Here is a 14,537-nt window from a genome sequence, read left to right as displayed (position 1 = left end):
CCCTCGGAAAACAAGTCATTATAACATGCATTGAACATCCATGCACATGTTGAGTAGAACGAGTACAAGAATTAAAAGCAGTTGTAAATGACAATATATAACAAGTTGTTGAACTTATAAAGGTTAAAACATAAGATGCAATGAGAGTATTCCCACTGCAGAGCATGACCTGATGATACAACAATACTTATTTATACTAATAAAATTATAATAAATTGGCATGCCTGAGCTGTGCGCATTTGGAACTCATGTCCTAGTTTCCTGTGTTCTCTGTGAGAGAAGGTGGTGGTCCTGGTGGAGCACCAATGCAACTAATATACATGTTTTTACGACAGGGCCTAGGAGTAGGATATGCTGGGAAAGTAATCGTACGAGGACTAGCGAGGGATGGAGCAAAGAAAAGAAGCATAGCTCCAAAAATGAGGAGGAGCTTCAAGTAGGAGGCGAGAGACATCTTGATAATGTGAGATTAATTGTGTGTGTATTCTCATGGAGTTTTATAGGAGTTTTTTCATGACTATTCAGCTAGAATATTTTTCGAATTCTCAATTATTGTGCTAACAGATGTAACGGGTCTACGAAATTTCCACAAAATCATTAAAACTTTCCAATTCTTTTGCTATTAGATGTAACATGTCCGCAAAATTTCCACAAAACAGAGGAATGAGTGATATTAGTTGGTTCACTTGGGCCTTGGAATCCACTTGAGTTGAAGCACTGGATTTTATTCACCGAATGGTGAAGTTGGTGACCATTAGCAACTCACTGTCTCACTCCATGCGCATAATAAAAAATATCCCATGCATTATGAGTTTATGACTAATGTACCAAGGACTGGTCCTTGAAAAAAAATTCCGATGTTTCGAAGATTTTCATTATTAGAAGGTGGCATCTCTATAAATAAGTGTACCCTCGTAGCTCTGTAAAAGAAAAAAAAAAGACGTGTAGCCGTTTGTATTTAAATTTAAAAGATGTTTATTGTTTATAATTAAAGAAATATTTAAAAATCAAAAATAATTTTTAATTTGAATGATATTTTTGATATTTATGACTTATCGATTTTCCAAATAATTGATATAATAATAAAAAATTAGAAACATATATCACTTTAAGTAATAAAAACAAGTCAACAAAAAAATTTAAAAATTTAAAATTTTCAACTACCCATATTCTCATTTATAAATCAAATACTGACTTATAAATTCTGGATAAATTATTTTTGACATATAAACCCACATGATGACAAACAACACCGTTATAGTATTTTCTTCAAAAAAAAAACACCGTTATAATATTATGATGACAAACAACACCGTTATATTATGTTTTTAATAATTACATTAAATAAATTATTTAATGAAAATCTAGCGAGAAACTTTTTGAATCAATATATATTTTATTGAAGAATTTTTGGACCTTATATCGTTATAATTATATTTTTTTGTCAAGCATACAGAAACCACCATTTTAATAGAGAATCTCTGGCAGATGCTCCAAGCTTCTACTAAAACAAATGACCGCTGCGTTATAATGACATTCAGGGCACCAATGAGAACGCATCGTTAGCTTAAGGGAATTTATCGAGCAGTTTGTGTGCAAGCTTATGAACAAGGTAAAAACTCTGGTCTTAAGCTCTCATCTCACAATCTTGCAGCTTATATCTGTTAAAAAATTAGTGTGTAAAATATATTAAGAATTAGTATATTAAAATATATAAACAAAAATAAAATAAAACAGAGTGATGAACAAAATAGAGTGAAACAAAACAATATATTTACTCCAGATGAAAATATGTTATAACCCTAATTATTACATTAAATTAATATGTAAAACAAAATTAAAAGTAAACATCTATACTATACTATAATAAGTCAACATGGGTATAATTTGTAGTCCAAGGTTTAAGTTATATTTTTTGGTTTGATACTCTCTTTTTGGTACTACAAGTCTACAAATATGGAGTCTATTAGTCTTACATTATTAAACAGTTTCAAATACTAAAAACACTCATAACAATATATTATTATGTAATATTTCATTAAAAAAAATTTAATGATGTTATAAGTATACAATTTTGAATATCTATTTTTAACAAGAATCTTCATATAACTTTTTTAACTTTAACGTGTTCTATTTCAATATAAACACGAACCATTACATAACTCTTTTCAACTCTAATCTTAAAAGTTATTGTTGTCAAAAAAACCAAGATTACAAAATTACGTTGAAATTCGATTGATTGGATTACCGGATCTTTCAAAAGTATTACACGATCGGCTATGTTTGGAAAAGATTTGAATTTTCTAATTTTTTTTAATTTTTAAATCTACGTGTACTAAATTCGGATTAAATGTACTAAAATCCTAATGTATATATATTTTTATTCGGGTTTGTACATTTTCAAGTAAACGGGAAAATATAGTCAGTTGAATAATATAATTTAATTAAAATTCAATTCATTAATACTAAAATACTAATAAAATGATGTTAAAATTTAAATTATAATTAATAAATTACGAATTATATACCCGCCCGTGCTTTGCACTAGTTAAAGGCTAGTAAGTATTAAACATATACACACACATAATATATCATGCAAATTATGTTGTTTACTAACAGAAAGATAGAACTTGTTTCTTATGAAGTATTCTGCCCAAAGAATCCGATCGACTGTGTCTTTAAAAGCAACTATGCCTCTCCACCGGTGTTTCAGGGAAAGATGGAAGTGGCTTCCCAGGATTGAGCGGATTAACGTTCTAAGAATTGTAAGCACTACAGATTCTTAGACACCAACGAACTAAAAATTAAGAGAATTGTATGTATTGTGACTATTATTTTGTGTTTGTGTATGTGTTTTCAATGTGTTTTTAATGTGGTTTCAAGATGTGTGTCTAATATATGTGGCCATCATATATATATATACATTATGAAAAGAAACTTGACACCCTTTCATATTTCAACAGACACCACTATTCTTTTAACAGACACCACTATTCTAATAATCACAACCATTCAAATTTATATTCACTTGAATTATAAGAATAATATTACTATTATTCTAACAATATCTACATACTTCATATACATACCCACAGTTTGTATCATGCTGATTAAGCACTGTCCGAATCCTCAGTTTCACTTGTTTAGGTTCGTAGATTGCATATAAACTTGTACACATGTTTTGACGAATTAATTTATTTTTATCTGAACTGGAATCATATGCAATGTAAATTAGAATTAGGTAAAAGCTTGGTGCACATCATTTCTGTACAAATATTTTGTGTACTTTCATGTATTTCGTGTACCCATTCGTGTCGTTTCATTTCGTGTTAGCATGTTACGTGTCGAATTGCCAGTTGTACTTCTAATAAGACTCCACTACCTTATCAACTACCCGTTGCAGCTCCTAAAAATGCTCCATATCAGTACTCCGTAGTCACCCATCCAAACAGTTACCGATTTATTTAAAATAAGTACACAAAACAAATACTTAAATAACAAGTTTAAGATCAAATTCCAACATGTAAAGCAAGTTTTTCTGCTGCTAACTTCACATATAGTAACATTAGCAATCAAAAGTTTGCCTGGAGAATAAGTAACTATAGGGTGCAATGAACATCCATGCATTTTGATTGGAATAAGTACTAGTTAAAAGCAGTTGTAATTTGTAAATGGTAAAATATAACAAGTTCTTAAACTTATTAAGGTTGAAACATAAGATGCAATGAGAGAGTATTCCCACTGCAGAGCATGACCTCATGATACAACAATACTTTTTATTTAAGGATGATACAATAATACTTATCTATACTAATAAAATTATAAATTGGCATGCATGAGCTGTGCGTAGTTTGAACTGATGTGCTAGTTTCCTGTGTTCTCTGTGGGAGAAGCTGGTGGAGGATGATACCGTGATGGCACCCCAGGCGGCGCCCTAGGTATGACGACCGGCCCTGGCTTGAGTGCTGGGTAAGTAACCGGCCGAATAGCGAGGGATGGAGCAATGAAAAGTAGCATAACTCCAAAAATGAGGAGCAGCTTCAAGCAGGAGGCGACAGACATCTTGATAATGTGAGATTGTGTGTGCATTCTCATGGAGTAAGGGTGGGGTTTTATAGGAGTTTTTCCATGATGACTATTCAGCTTGAAGATTTTTCGAATTCTTAATTATTGTGCTAACAGATGTAACGGGTCTAAGAAATTTCCACAAAATCATTAAAAGTTTCCAATTCTTTTGCTATTAGATGTAACAGGTCTGCAAAATTTCCACAAAACAGATGGGGGTCATGTCGAATGAGAGAGGTATTGGTTGATTCACTTGGGCCTTGGAATCCACTTGAGTTGAAGCACTGGATTGTGTTTAACCGGTGTGTCGGTGAGCTACTCACACCATGCATAATCAAAAATACCCAATGTATTATGACTAATGTACCAATTCCTAGAAAATATTAATCCAATGTTTCAAGAGTTGGGTTCTATGGAGGACAAAACAAATTGGAGTACTTGGAGTCCATGCTTATGGTCGTTGGATTATAATTAAATCCTACGGCTGGGATTAAAAGCACAAAAACAGATTATTGTTTTCTTTAAAATAAAGCAAAATACATACGTTGGGGGTATCTGTTCCGTATGTACATGTACGACGGAATTTCATATCCCGCATTCAACCACCAAACAAATTATCATTACATACAGTGCAAGATATACGCTTTCCATATTGTAGTGTGAATCTCACTTGATAGACAGGAGAAGAAGGAGTGAGAAACAACCGCAGTTCAATTGAAAATGAGTTCCAAGTTGGAAAATCGTCATTGTTCTGCATATTTAAGCAATTTTTGTCATGTGCTTATTGTACCTTGTACAGTTGTACTCCAAAAAGGTTTAATATTGTTAAAATCTATTTACTTTTTTATCTTCAATTGTTAGAGTAGTGGTGACGTTGCTGGCTTATTAATTTATTCGTAGTTTGTTTTGTGCATATGAAGAAGTTTGTAGTGCTGGGACTTTGTACTGCAAATTGAGTGCAGAGCAGGACGTATAAAGTGCAGGACATGACAAATATATAGATAAACAAGTGATAAAGATACTTGACCACAAATCGATAACTGAAAAGTCTATAAACCTGCAACATGTTTAAATGCCAGTTAATGATATACAGTATTCAATACTGTGTATATACGCATTGTGGTGTGTGAGTTTAAAAAGACAAGAAACCGCCAAATTATTACTGGCCATTGGATGAAAAAAAATGAACGGCAGATCGTTTGTCCTCCAATACTCCAAATAATATGTAGTCTCCATGGAACTTTACTCATGTTTCAATGATTTTCATTTTCATCAAAAAAGGGTGAAATCTGTATAAAAAAGTCCACCCCGTATAGCAAGTGCAGTTAGCCGAGCCGTTTGTATTTAAATTTATAAACATGTTTATTGTTTATAAGTAAGAAATTATTTGGAAAGCTGTATATATTTTTGATTTATATGCTTAAACTTTTTACATTTATATTTTATTGGTTTATAAATCATAATTTTGTAAAATATTAAAAAAATAATTTATCTGTTATTTGCATCTTAAAATACGTGTCGAATAATTCAAAAATAGAGTATAAAAAAATATGAGATCGAGAAACATTTTAATTTCAAGATACTTCCTCCGTATTGAAATATAGGCCGCTTGACTTTTTTGCATGTATTTTTAAATTTTTTGACCGCATGCTTAAAATTATTATTTTTGAATTTTTTTTGAATAATAATATCAATCATATATTTTTATTTAAATTTTGTTTTTTTTTAAAATAATGATTTTTAGACTTATATTGAGGGAGTAATAGTTTAAGCTTTTATTAAACCAAAATACCAAATGACCGCTGCGTTTTACTCCCTCCGTCCCAGTCAATAGTATACATTGGGAGACGGGGCGCGGCAAGGACTTTAATGCTTCAATATAGTATAGTTCTGTAAATTATTTTTAAAATTTTTTTTTTTTGTATAAAAGTATAACATTTATATTTTTATACAAAAAAAGAAAATCTTAAAAATAAGTTGTGGAACTATGTTTTATAAGAGTCTTAAAAAACGTGTCGAGGAGTAAAAAAAAACGTATACAATTGACTGGGACAGAGGCAGTAATGACATTCAGGGCACGAATACGCATCGTTAGCTCAAGGGATTTTATCAAGCAGTTTGTGTGCAAGCTTATGAACAAGGTAAAGACTCTGGTCTTAAGCTCTCATCTTACAATCCGGCAGCTTATATCTACTTACTATACACACAGTTTATATCACGATGATTAAGCACTGTCTGAATCCTCAGTTTCATTTGTTTATCCCATCTCTCAGACTTGTTAGTCCCTTAGAAAAACTGTTTTCAACCAATGTTGATTACAATGTTGCTGATGATAATATAGGTAGAGTAGATTTTAAATTGAGAGGATTCTGTGAAGGCTCAAGATTAGTTGATGCTTTTTCATTTTTTCACCATGTTGTTGAGTTAGGTTTAGTCCCTTCTGGGGATACTTGTAATTTCCTGGTTCAAGCTCTTTCTAGGAGTAATGAGTACAATATGGCTTACAGAGTATTTACGAGGATGACCCATGTTGGAGTTTTGCCGAATTTTCTTTCATTAGGTGCTATGATTGAGTTTTATGTACAAGAAGGTAAACCGGAATTGGCGGTTGGGATTGTGGGTTTGATATTGAAACGCAATTACGTAATGAATGGTTATCTTGCTAATGTTATATTGAAGGGATTTTGTCGAAATGATGCTGTGAAGGCAAGAGAGTTTTTTGATGATTTTAGTAAGGATTTTGGGTGTTTAGATATGGTTGGTTATAATACTCTTATTAAGGGACTATGTAAGGCTAAAAAGTTGAAAGAAGCTTTTGAATTGAAGGCGGAGATGGAGTTGCAAAAATTAAAACCGGGATTGGTAACGTACACTACATTGATTAAGGGTTTGTGTAAAGAGGGTAGGATGGATGAAGTGACGGAGCTCTTGGATGAAATGAAGGTAAGAGGATTGGCTGCGGACAGTATTCTGTATGATGAGGTGATTTGCGGTCACTGTCATAAAGGAAATATTGAGAGGGGTAAGGAGATTTTAAATGAAATGGTAAGTGAAGGTTGTTCTCCAAATGTGAATATGTATAATAATTTGATTCATGGACTTGGTATGATGGGCAAGTTGAAAGAAGTTTCTGCGATGGTAACTATTATGATGGAACATGGGATTCGTCCAAATGTTAGGACTTACACAACTCTGATTAATGGGCTATGTAAAGATGGGAAGGTGACAGAGGCTAGAAAGATACTTGATTTGATGGTAGAAAAGGGTGTAAAACCTAGTAATATGACATACAATGTCTTGATTAATGGACTCTGCAAACATGGATCAGTACTCAATGCTTTGAAACTTTTGGAATTTATGGTGGAAAAAGGGAGCAAGCCTGATGTAGTTACCTACAATACCCTAGTGAAGGGACTTTGTGAAGACGGGAGGGTTAATGATGCTTTGACACTTTTCAATTGGATGCTGGAAGACAGGAACAATGTTAATCCAGATGTTATCACGTATAATCTTCTAATCCAACGGCTCTGCAGGGAAGACCGTCTTGTTGAAGCTGCAAATATTTATAACAAGATGGTTGAATGTAAGATTTGTGGTAATATAGTCACCTATAACGTGCTCATTGGAGCTTATTTGATAGCAGGGAATGTTCAAAAGGCTATGGGACTTTGGAAACAAATGCTTCATTTGAAGTTAATTCCAAACTCATATACATATAGTCTTATGATAAATGGATTTTGCAAACTGAACCTGGTCAATATTGCAAAAGGTATCTTCAGTCGAATGAGATCACTTGGGCCAAATCCTAATGTGTACGACTACAATACAATAGTGGCAACCTTGTGCTCGGAGGGTAGTATAGTGCAGGCGAAAAAATTATTTCAAGAGATGAAAATTTCAAAATGCGATCCTGATGTCACCACCTTTAATACTATTATTGATGCAAGCTTTGTGGCTAGGGATATCCAGTTTGCTGAACAGCTACTCGTGGACATGCATCAGAGGAAAATAGCTCCAGATGCTTTGAGTTTCTCTATATTGATCAATAGACTTTCAAAATTAGGACGATTGGAGGAGGCCAAAGGCATTTTTGATAGGATGGTTGCTTCTGGCTTCACCCCTGACAACTGTGTATATGATTCTTTGTTAAAAGGCCTGGGTGAAGAGGGAAAAACGGAAGAGATTGTTAATTTACTTCGCCAGATGGCAGATAAGGGTATGGTACTTGATAAGGAAATAGTGACTACTATTTTGACTTATCTCTCTCATATCTCTGCCGATTCTGATGTAATAAACCTCTTACCAAGTTTCCCGAAAGAAACTCCAAAAGGATCAAGCTTCTCATGTCGTGAATTGTTAATGAAACTCAAATTAGATCCTCGGTTGCAATCACAAGGGCCTTGATTTTATTTATTACAGAAGCCGTATATTTTTTCCCGCAAGTCCTACACACTGTATTCGCGTCATAAATGTAATTGTATGGGCAGTATGGATTTGTTTGGGAATAGCCAGCTATATAACTTGTGACATGTGTGGTCAGTCGTTTATTTGAAGATATGGGAGTTGGTTACAGTAATTTGCAGCGGAACAAGTTTGAATGTACTGCATAGGAGGCAAAGGCCAAAGCAAGCAAGACATTGTCACGCGACATTAGTTGCAGCAGAGTGAAGTTTGAACTTGGAAGAAGAAGCAATGAAAAGCTATGAGGAAACTGCAACAGGCATAAAAGCAATGAAGCTACAAAGGCAAGACAAATAGTACAGAAGCTGAGAAGCATAAAGATAATGTGTGCTAACAGTTGCTCCATTTACAATGGGAGTTTAAGTACTGGCTGGCGTATTCCATGTTTTTGGTGTGTCACTTGGTTCTTGTTTGTCACTAGTACACTAATAATGTACTGGTGCATTTGTTTGTGATGCTATATGTGCACATGGACTGAATGCTAATGGTTCCTCTTACTTATCCTGGAAAAGTTATTATCACTTACTGGTATTTTACTTTTGACTTTACTTTCAAAGTAAAATAAGTTAATACTCCTTCGGTTCACTTTACATATCCATTTTAGTTTTCGAGAAGGCAAATTGACTAATGATTATAAACTATTTATTCTTTATTTTAAAATCTGAAAATTGCATATTAAAAATAGACTAAATATTTTTTCTAATGATATAATTTTTATTATTTTTGTTCAATTATATGATTTATCTTTGAAAAATATAATTAGCCAAACGGTCCTTATATATCATAAAAAGTTTATATTATCCATAAAATTAAATATTTTCTTAAAAATTTAAATGCGCAAAATACAAATTTTCAAACACTCAAATATAAACCAAATAACAAACGAATTATTGAGATGAATAATACTATAAAAATATAAAAAGAACAACTTAAAGCAAGCATGGGTTAAGAAGGCAGTTAGGAGAGTATTATCAAAGAAGATATAATAATAAATAAGTCATACTCTTTTGTAAAGAGAAAAAAAACTCAAACGAAACCTCTTTCACTTTGAATTGACTAAAGAACAAAGAAACAAGATAAAATGATACAGTGATAAACAATCTCGAATGAAATAATTGGCAACCGTGGATCTCTGGCTTTCAGTTAGCAACATCATCTGCATCTACTATCCAACTGTTTTGGATATGAATCGATGTGTGGTCACCAGTTGTGTTCATAACTTGTAAACAAAACCCTATTATCAACAGGTATCTTATGTTTCTTACTAGTATTTGACTTCTTTTTATGTTGTTTGTTTTCCGTGAATGCAACTCTGTATCATATTCATCCTTGTTTCTATTGTGTAACTTGTGTTTAAGTACACTGATATATTTTCCGATTGTGTAAATTATAGTAGTAGTGTTTTAGCCTAATTTACCTGTTCATGTAGATTAGAGGAAGTCTGACATGACCCATAATTTGACTAGGTTATGAGACCAAATGCGAAAACAAAGGGACCCCTAAATGGGCACCCGAATCACTTTAGCTCAAGCTGAGGTTTCGGAGATCTACTGCAGTTTTTATGTGCATTTTGTTTGTCAATTGTTAAATTTTCTGGTTACGATGCCAGTAGCCATGTTAATCATTTGGTTATTTTTTTCGATGTGTGCCATTAATCATATTGCAGGTGTGTTAATATGTTTCAAGTGTTGTTGAGTTTGCAATTATATGATGTTTACTTGATCTTATATTCTCATGCGGCGTGAAACTTTGTGATTTACCCAAGCTACTTGGCTGTAAAAGTGCAGATCACTGTACTTGCCTTTGACAGTTGACTGGTTGTACTAGATTGGTTTTAGTTGGAAATTGAAGTGTACTATGCTGGTGACATTTTGTGTTTGGTGGAAATGAATTTTGGGTTCCTTAATAATATACCGTGGTTTGGAGTCAATTCTAATTCACAGAATGAGAACACAGTATTGTCAAGCACTAGTATGGTCTCCGTCTCATCTTCACGACATGCTTCTATTGATATCAATGAGAATGTAGCAGTATCGTCAAGTACTAGTATGGTCTCCGTCTCATCTGCACGGCATGCTTCTATTGATATCAGGCAGTGGGGATGGTCCCTTATTTCAGTGCTCCCTTTGGCCTTTAGTGCCAATGAAAAAATTAAAATGCCCACCACCATTAACAAAAAGTTGAAAGGGCAGGCACAGTCACCATCGAAATATGGTGTTGGTGGTTCTAGTAATGTTTATTCCACTCCACGCTTCAGACCTTATGTTTCCAAAGTTCCATGGCATACTGGTGCAAGAGCCTTTCTTTCTCAGTTATTTCCACGATATGGGCACTATTGCGGACCTAATTGGTCAAGTGGCAAGGATGGAGGGTCTCCTCTTTGGGACAAAAGACCTATTGATTGGTTAGACTTTTGTTGCTATTGTCATGATATGGGTTACGATACTCATGATCAAGCTGAGCTTCTCAAGGCAGATTTGGCCTTCCTTGAATGTTTGGAGAGGCCTCACATGGCCACTAAAGGAGATGTCCATGTAGCCAGACTTTATAAGACCATGTGTATCTCAGGTACATAATAACACCAATTTTAGTAAATCATATATCAAATTCATTACATATATCGAATCACAGATTTTCCATATACATCATGCCAATAATTGTGTTTACTGTATAATTTGCTTTGCATTACTGTTGAGGCACATTTGTCCAATTTATGAATTTCTCTGCGGGGCAATCTAATGCAGGTCTCAGGGGTATACTTGTGCCGTACAGAAAACAGTTGGTGAGGCTACAAAATCAGCAGTTATCAATTAATTTCGGATGGCTAAGTAGTATAACGAGGAAAGGATGGAACTTTCAGAAAAGTTGAAGGAAGCAATCACAGTTTATTGGGCCTGTAGGTCGGTTGATTTGTAATGCTTCTCCAGTATAACAGAAGTGGACCATTGTTTCCCATGTATTATGATATCAAGTCATATGAGTTCAGCTGTCTGTTGCCAGCATTAGATGAACATTGTGATTTGTATGTATGAAAATAGATTGGACTAGTAAATATTAGACTTTAGTTTTTGATGGATGGTGGTTGTAATGAATTGTGTGCGGTTTTGTTGATAATGAAAGTAACATGTACATGCAATGTGCAAAGCAGGGCAATGGTATTATCTATCCAGTTCTAATCGAAATTTGATGAACCATTGTTTTAGCAGGAAGTAGCAACTGCCTGAATTAACAAGTAAAATGAGAATGATGGGGGTCCATTCTTAAGCCAACAAGAATTGCCGAGTCATAAGTGCGAGCTATATTTGTAAATTTTGAGTTTTGAGAACCTTGTGAGTTTTATTTTGTCATGGCTTCTGCTGGGAAACAAAGACCATGAAATTCCACAAGATTGTGTGAGGATGTGTGTTTCATTTCAAATGAGACTGATATCTTATAACATTGCATTTGGGAACATGTGTTTCATTTCAAATAACATGATTTGATCGTAATATTTGTGTGTGTCCAAACATGTTATTTAATCAAATACAGAATTTCAAATGAAAATTCAAGTTCCTAAACAGACCCTAATGAATATGATACTATTTTGTTACCAAGAAGACATTGATAAAGTTATAGATTATTATACTTGTACTGCAGATCAGGCAGAGAATCACAATAAATGGTTCAAAGTTTGATTAAGCAAACCAGATATGTATAAATGCTGGACAAATTGTCATATTGTTGTTTTTGAAACCCTTCTTGCAAGTATGATCCAACAAAGTACCCTATAAAACACAAAGAAACCAAACATAATCCCCACATTCATCCACCTTGTGTCCTTGTCAAGTCCTCTACTTCTCAAAACATCAATTCCTCTTTGCAAGCAATTAGAATGGTCATGAACATCCGTTGAGAAACATTTATCTCTTACGCTCCAATACTCGTTTACAAGCAAAAAATCTAAAGGATACCTGTAAAGGGAGACATAGTACATGAACATCCAATACTTTGGTATGATTTCTTTGGGTATGAAATAGCCGGAGAAGAGAAAGAATGCACCAAGAACTGTGCATATCAGTGAATTCCCTGATATAAAGTCTGGAGATACCGCACTTAAAAAGAGCACCAGTGAGCTTGCCATCAAGACAATAAGCCAAACTGCGAAAGTGAAGAATGCAAAAGCCTCTATCGAAGAATTAAGGCCTACTATCCAGTATAGAGGGAGAGAGAAAGTAATAGCCACTGCAAAGAGAAAAGGTAAGAATACGATGGTATTGGCAATCATGTAAGATGAAGTTTTGTAAGCTCCCCTTGAGGCTTCTTTCATTAGAACACGTCGTTCTTGAAGGTAAATTGGAAGAGCTTCAACGGTTGAAGAGAGTAGAAAACTAAGACTAAAGGCGAAAAGCCCTAATCTTTCAGCAACTCCTTCATCATCATTCTTCACCTTCACATATACACTTCCTAAACCAAATCCTCCAACAAGAGCTTGCATTGTCCTTGCCAGAAAGAGCTGCTTTGTTCGGTAAATAATCTTCCAAAATCTTGCACATAAGCACATCACCTCAAACAAGCTAAAATAGTGATCACAATATTCAACCTCTAGTTCAGTGCATTGGCCTTCTCTTTGCCACATGACAGCAAAGGAAGATGGTTCATTCTCTTCAATATAAGATGAAAGCTGGTTTCTACTCTTTGAGTGATCGTCGAGTTTGTGGATAATTTCCATGGAGAACTCAAGTGCATTGAGTTGCAATGGAATAGTTAAGCCTAATTGAGTTATGGTATCCACAAGGGAACTAAGTGAACCAGCATGCACAACAGAACCATGAGAAAGAATCAAGAACTGAGAAATGTAATGAAGAATCCTGTAGCTTGGTTGATGGATTGATAGCAGAATTGTCCTTTGCTTTGATCTTGCCATAGACGAAAGAAGCTCAATCACTTGAAGCGCACAAGTGCTGTCAAGTCCTGATGTTGGTTCATCGAGGAGCAGAACTGGCGGATCATGTATGATATCTACACCAATTGACACCCTCTTTCGTTCTCCTCCAGAAATCCCTCTGTTCTCCTCATCTCCAATAAAGCTATTAGCCACATGATCAAGACCAAGCTCATACATAAGGTTCTCAACTCTTTCCTCCCTCTCTTTTACACTAATTTCTTTTAGCCTAAACATGGCACTGAAAGATAATGTCTCCTTCACAGTTAGTAAAGGTAACAAATTATCTTCTTGTGCCACAAATCCGCAGATTTTCCTCAGCTGATAAGGACTAGAAACGGAAGCATCATTGAGTTTGATACTTGTAGGATCAAAATACTTATCCCCTACCCTCCCGGATATTATACGCAATAGACTAGACTTGCCAGTGCCACTTGGACCAACAATGGCTAGGATCTCAGAGCTTCTTGCTGTGAAAGAAACAGAATCAAGTACTCTAATGGGCTCAACTTTCTTGTTTAAGCCTAAAAGGGAAGAGGGTGTCCAACTACTTTTGTTAATGGTGTAAGAGAGATTTTTAACGTTTAAGTTGTAAGTGTTTTCTGATGAGTGAGTAGGAGAATGGTGGGAAGAAGAGGAGGGACTTGTTGATTCTTGGATGGAGTTTGTATTTGAAAAGAGTACCATGGAATCATCTTCTGGCTTTGGGTTTTGGAAGCAGGATGCCATTGCTTTCCTTAACTTATTTTTTTTATATGAATCTTTATATAATCAAAGGATTATGGTTTCTTTTTTGAAGGATGTTGAGTGTACAATCAAGATGGTTGGACCAACCAGGTTTATTGATGGCAAAGTATTTCTAGTTCTGTAATATAGGTGAAGCTGGTCAGATTAAGTAGTGTATACTTAGGCAGTGTTGGTGAGCTGAAATTCTAGACAAAAATCTCCTGCAAGTTCCCTTTAATTTTGATGGTGGCACCTAAACGCCCACATTTCTACCTAAACTTGGCATATCTGTGCCGATACAAAGTGGCTGATTAATCCTGACTAATTACCGATTAACTTATGTTATTTAACTCACTGAATTGAT

General features: G+C 34.5%; 3 protein-coding genes across 5 annotated transcripts; 2 read left to right on the top strand and 1 right to left on the bottom strand.

The window, feature by feature from the left end:
* Positions 1-6,112: 6,112 nt before the first annotated feature.
* LOC108193753 (pentatricopeptide repeat-containing protein At4g28010) lies at positions 6,113-9,074 on the top strand. Its single transcript, XM_017360565.2, has one exon. It carries the CDS (start codon positions 6,286-6,288, stop codon positions 8,467-8,469), a length of 2,184 nt encoding a protein of 727 aa, XP_017216054.1. The 5' UTR covers positions 6,113-6,285; the 3' UTR covers positions 8,470-9,074.
* A 463-nt stretch (positions 9,075-9,537) lies between these two features.
* LOC108193495 (uncharacterized) lies at positions 9,538-11,662 on the top strand. 3 transcript variants are annotated; one of them, XM_017360173.2, is made up of 3 exons: positions 9,538-9,773; positions 10,314-11,094; positions 11,271-11,662. In XM_017360173.2, the coding sequence occupies exons 2-3, from the start codon at positions 10,413-10,415 to the stop codon at positions 11,393-11,395; spliced, it is 807 nt and encodes a 268-aa protein (XP_017215662.1). In that variant the 5' UTR covers positions 9,538-9,773; positions 10,314-10,412; the 3' UTR covers positions 11,396-11,662. The 3 variants fall into 3 exon arrangements, with proteins under 3 accessions (XP_017215662.1, XP_017215665.1, XP_017215664.1); XM_017360176.2 differs by having other exon boundaries at positions 10,309-11,094; XM_017360175.2 differs by having other exon boundaries at positions 9,993-11,094.
* Positions 11,663-12,126: 464 nt separating this feature from the next.
* LOC108195488 (ABC transporter G family member 23) lies at positions 12,127-14,234 on the bottom strand. Its single transcript, XM_017362451.2, has one exon. The coding sequence runs from the start codon at positions 14,174-14,176 to the stop codon at positions 12,239-12,241; it is 1,938 nt and encodes a 645-aa protein (XP_017217940.1). The 5' UTR covers positions 14,177-14,234; the 3' UTR covers positions 12,127-12,238.
* Between the last annotated feature and the right edge of the window lie 303 nt (positions 14,235-14,537).

The sequence above is a fragment of the Daucus carota genome, chromosome 7 (assembly GCF_001625215.2).
Source record: "Daucus carota subsp. sativus chromosome 7, DH1 v3.0, whole genome shotgun sequence".
Taxonomy (NCBI): Eukaryota; Viridiplantae; Streptophyta; class Magnoliopsida; order Apiales; family Apiaceae; genus Daucus; species Daucus carota.
This window is presented reverse-complemented; position numbering and strand designations above follow the sequence as displayed.